At 45.0% G+C, this 4842-nt stretch overlaps 2 protein-coding genes across 2 annotated transcripts in view; both read left to right on the top strand.

Moving 5' to 3' along the window:
• The window catches only part of LOC117948984 (involucrin-like), a 15318-nt gene extending 14110 nt beyond the window's left edge, over positions 1–1208 (top strand). The window contains exon 5 of the mRNA XM_034878954.1: positions 891–1208. Coding sequence (XP_034734845.1) covers positions 891–1208 — 318 coding nt within the window. The remainder of the gene's footprint in view (positions 1–890) is intronic.
• A 372-nt stretch (positions 1209–1580) lies between these two features.
• On the top strand, positions 1581–1997 carry LOC117948985 (protein krueppel-like). Its single transcript, XM_034878955.1, has one exon. It carries the CDS (start codon positions 1581–1583, stop codon positions 1995–1997), a length of 417 nt encoding a protein of 138 aa, XP_034734846.1.
• Positions 1998–4842: the final 2845 nt, after the last annotated feature.

A 4842-nucleotide genomic window follows, 5' to 3' on the forward strand; every position in this document is an offset into this window, starting at 1 on the left:
TATCTTGTTTATTCGATTGTTGTGATTTAACATTGTAATTTTTAACCTTTTGTCTATTGTATAAATATCTTCATTGTACTATAACTGTTTATTATTTTAGGATGCCTAATAACATCTGGCTAGGGGACTGCCGATGGAAACTAGCCTACGGCTAACTCGGGTACGCTTACATTTGCTTCGAATGTTGATCAGTGTACATTGTCCCATTTTCAAATAAACAAATAAATGAAAATTAAAAAAAAAAAAGGTGGTGTAGTGCAAGTGAAATGTCCTGTCCAGCAGGAGTTATAACATTCTCTGCTATGCTACTGGTGAACATAATTTACTTATAGACTCTATGAATGCTTCGGGTCGCTTATAATGATTGTTTGCCCATTCTACTAAACCAGAATCAGCTTTATTTGCCAGGAATGAGGACACATACGAGGAATTTTTCTTTGGAGCATCGTTAGTCACAATGTGCTTACACACAAAACAACCAAAACACAAAATATACACACTAATATATACATACTCTAAACAGAAACAATATAGAGGCATGAGGGAACAAAGAGTTCAATAAACATTATTTAAATATGGAGCATAGTGCAAGGATACTGGGATAAATAGTATTATGTTATTATATTACAATATGCACATTATGGACAGTTCTGAAATAGAAAATGAGAACGATGAATGAATAACAAATAAGAGAGATGTGAGAATGGGAATGATGAGTAATACTAAATAAGTGGAACCAGTGAAATGAAACCTAGCTGGTGTAGTGCAAGTGAAATGTCCTGTCAAGCAGGAGTTATTAGGTTCTCTGCTATGCTACTGGTTCCCACTTGTAGCCTAAACCTAACTAAACGGTTTCTCATGAGATGCAAACCCGGTCTCACGGGTGTTAGACCCAGTCATCCACCATGATCTCCTTCCTGAGGCTCTTTATAATGTTCTTCTCCTCAGACGTCCGGCAGCTGTCGGTGGTTAAAGCGGAGGTTCCCCCTGAGCAGCAGGGGTGGAGCTCCAGTCTGGACCAGGAGGAGCCGGACCCCCCACACATTAAAGAGGAGCAGGAGCAACTCTGGACCAGTCAGGAGGGAGAGCAGCTTCAAGGGCTGGAGGAGACTGACATCAAGTTCCCGTTCACTTCTGTCCCTGTGAAGAGTGAAGAAGATGATGGAGAGAAAGCTCAGTTCTCACAGCTTCACAGAGAGGCCGAGTGAACAGGACCTGACGGAGAGGACTGGGGAGGACCAGAACCAGCCAAGAACTCAGATCCAGATAGTCCTTTACAACCAGCTACTCATGACAAGACTTCAGACTCCCCAGAATCTGAGACTGATGTCAATGGTGACTGGGAGGAGTCTAGGGAACCTCAGTCAGGTTTAAACAATGAAGAACCTGTAAGTGATCTAGGATGTAACACCGGAACCACGTCCTTTAGCGTCTCTGAATGTGCAGGAAGCTTCGGGGGAAGTAGCTTTGGATTCAGTCACGCTTTGGGTCCACACCAGACCACCCCCACAGGGAGGAAATCCTTCACTTGTTCAATTTGCAATAAAACCTTTGCAGACTCTAGAAATCTGAGACGTCACATGTCGGTCCACACCGGCGAGAAGCCATTTATGTGTTCCCTCTGCGGTAAGAGGTTCTCTCGAAATGCCCATCTCAGGCAGCACCTGATCTCCCACACGGGTGAGAAAGCGTTCAGTTGTTTCTTTTGTGGAAAAAGATTCGCAGACCGGAGCTCTCTGAAACGCCACCTGACCGTCCACACGGGGGAGAAACAGTTTAACTGTTCCCTCTGTGAGAAGAGATTCTCTCTGAAGCAACATCTGAAGCGCCACCTGCTCGTCCACACGGGGGAGAAGTTGTACGCCTGTTCGGTGTGTGAGAGAAGATTCGCTGACCCTAGTAGTCTCAGACGACACTTTACGGTCCACTTTGCAGACGTAGTTCCTCAGCCGACTCTGGACCAGCAGAATGAAAACACCGCCGGGAACACACGCTGATCAGCGAGACACTAGGCCTGCACGATGGAGATATTACTCACTATGAATATATAATCATAATTTATACTGTTTATTGATCCCCAGGGGGGGGAATTACAATTTACACTCTGTTAGTAATCACTACACACAGGCCTGAAACACACACACACACAGGACCTATTCATCAGAGGACCAGCACCCTGAGCGGTTGGGGGGGGGGGTACGGTGCCTTGCTTAAAGGGCACCTGGCAGTGCCTGCAAGGCATCTCTCCAGCTATCAATCCACACTCCGTACTTTGGACCGGTATAGGGACTTGAACAGGCGACCCTCCGGTTCCTAACCCAGTGCCCTATGGACTGAGCTACTGCCCCCCCCCCAGCCCCAAGTGAAGTACACTAATATTAGAATGTAATCAGTTCTGCTGCTCTCTGTATTTTGCTAAAATACAACAACTGCTTGTTGAAGTTAAAGACAAATGAGAGGAAATCATTGAACAAATTGAACATTGAATTGATCGTAAAAGGCAGCACTAAAAAAAGGGACGTTACGTTTCTAAAGAGCAGATTTCTACTGATATTTTCTTTCAACTGTTACATGAATCCTGTGAGTGTGTGCAGACGTGTACAGGAGGCTGCGGTGTGTGTATTGCGTCTGTTGATGTCGTGATGCTTTGAATGTCCGGTGTCTAGCAGTCAGTGGGATCCATTAGAGTTTGAGGTTGTTTTTCTTTATTATCAAAGTGCAATTGAATTCGACATAAGTTTACCGACTTGCACCTGAATGCACCATGGAGTCTCGTCAGAACGCTTTGTACCTTCGTTGTTTTGTTTTCTCACCGCTAAGGCGAAATGTTGCCACCCCGGCCGGGTCAGTTGCCCCCCCCCCCCCCCCCGTAGCTAGCGATATCACGGCATTAAATGTACGGCTACCACCGCAGCCCGTAAGGGGGGGGGGGGGGGGTAACATGTGTTCCTGGACCGGGGGCAAACGTATTCTCGCTGCCGGAGGAAGACTGGAACAGGACTGAGGTAGTACTACAAAAAGTACCCGTTACCAGGTACCAGGGACTTTTTATCATAATGTAGAGTAGAAACCATGCAGTGGAAAACACTGTGGTGGTGTTGAGTGATGGGGTGGAGGGGGGGGGGGGGGGGGGGGGGGGGGGGGGGGGGGGGGGGGGGGGGGGGGGGGGGGGGGGGGGGGGGGGGGGGGGGGGTTGCATTATACAGCTACAGAGTTTACGTTGCTATGGATGCAGGATCCCAACCCTAGAGACATGTAGCATATACGTGGGGTTTATGTTGTAATAGAGCAGATAGAAATAGCTATGAAGTATGATTGGGCTACAGAAGACCAAAGTTCATCTCACGGAGGTGTTGGAAAGATAAACAACAGAGGCAAATAATTCAACTTGGTGTTGGTACCATGTATTAAGTGAAAACAAAAACAAAAAAACTATAACAATGCCCAAAAATATTTACAATCTGCAGACAAATTCAAAAGTCCAACCAAAAATAACATTAAAACAAACTGGAGAGTGCTCCAATTAAAGTCAATTCATCACACACACACTATAAGACTAAGGTCTTTGTTCACGAGCCATGAACACAACATCCGATAATGAGTATGGTCCAAGGATGCAAACCGTCCATAAGCCACAGCTTAATGAATGGCTGTGTAAGTGTGTGTGTGTTTGTGTGTGTGTGTGTGTGTGTGTGTGTGTGTGTGTGTGTGTGTGTGTGTGCGAATGAGAGTGGAGGGGGTGAGCAGAGCTACAACAGCCTCCTACCCAACCATACAGGGGGCGACGATGTTGTTGGGGCAGGTTCTGTTCCAAGTTGTTCTAGCTCGCCATCAATTAGCCCGCAACTGCCGCACCTGGCCAATCCCGCGGATCTTCGACACACCGCGACCCCAGTTGACTAAAGACACCAGGATGGTGGATGCTAGTGCAGCTGCTCCAGCGGCTTCCCCCTCACACTACTGATTAGGGAAAACTCACCGCAGCTTTTAACCCATGCTTGAGTGCTCCGATCGGGTAACTGAGCCCACCATGTGACTCATGGTAAAATTGTTGTTTCAGGTGTGTTCAGGTAAGTGGGAAATATTGAGACCTGGGTTACAGACAGAACGGACTATTTTCTTTAGCGGAAGCAATGCCATCGCATGTAAATCAATATTTTGCGTCAAATTGTTGATTTATTTGGTGAGTAGTCGTGGAATAAGCGGGATAGTATAGAGCGAGGCGGTTGTTAAGGTTCTTATTGTTATTAAATAACATTACTATTTTAATTACTGTTGTTATTGTTATCTTTACACTGTAATCTATCTAAAACCCATCTTTTCTCTTTGGCTTTTGACACATAGTAAGATGTCGACTTCATTTACTTGTTCTTATTTGCTACTTTGTGTGTTTTTTAATTGTATGGTTATTAATTATAAATTAGTTTGTTTATTTTCTGTACAGCACTTTGGTCAATTTTGGTTGTTGTAAAGCGCTTAACAAATAAAGTTCGTATGGTATGGTATGTCTTCTATACTGTATTTTTGCCCAAACTGCTGCTGGAAATGTCAGTTTCCCTGCGGGAGTCGTCCCAAAAGCATTAACACAGAGAAGTCTGTTTGTGGTCTTGTGTGTATTTTTTTAGTTTTAAACATTTGAAGCCTTTTTATGTGTGTGACATGTAACTTATGGGTCTAATGGTTGATACTGGTTCTGTAACATAATATATTTAATGTAACGTTTGTGCCTGTTATGTTTAATTTATTGGTCAATGAAGACAGATTTTTGTTAACAAAATGTGGTTGGTGCCAGGGGGTAAGGGCCAAGGGGTAAGGGGTAGGGGTAAGGGCCAAGGGGTAAGG

This window comes from Etheostoma cragini, chromosome 8, assembly GCF_013103735.1.
Source record: "Etheostoma cragini isolate CJK2018 chromosome 8, CSU_Ecrag_1.0, whole genome shotgun sequence".
Lineage (NCBI taxonomy): Eukaryota > Metazoa > Chordata > Actinopteri > Perciformes > Percidae > Etheostoma > Etheostoma cragini.

What these genes read in the sequence shown, in the direction of transcription:
- LOC117948985 (XM_034878955.1), top strand. Translation starts at nt 1,581, where the DNA reads ATGTCGGTCCACACCGGCGAGAAGCCATTTATGTGTTCCCTCTGCGGT.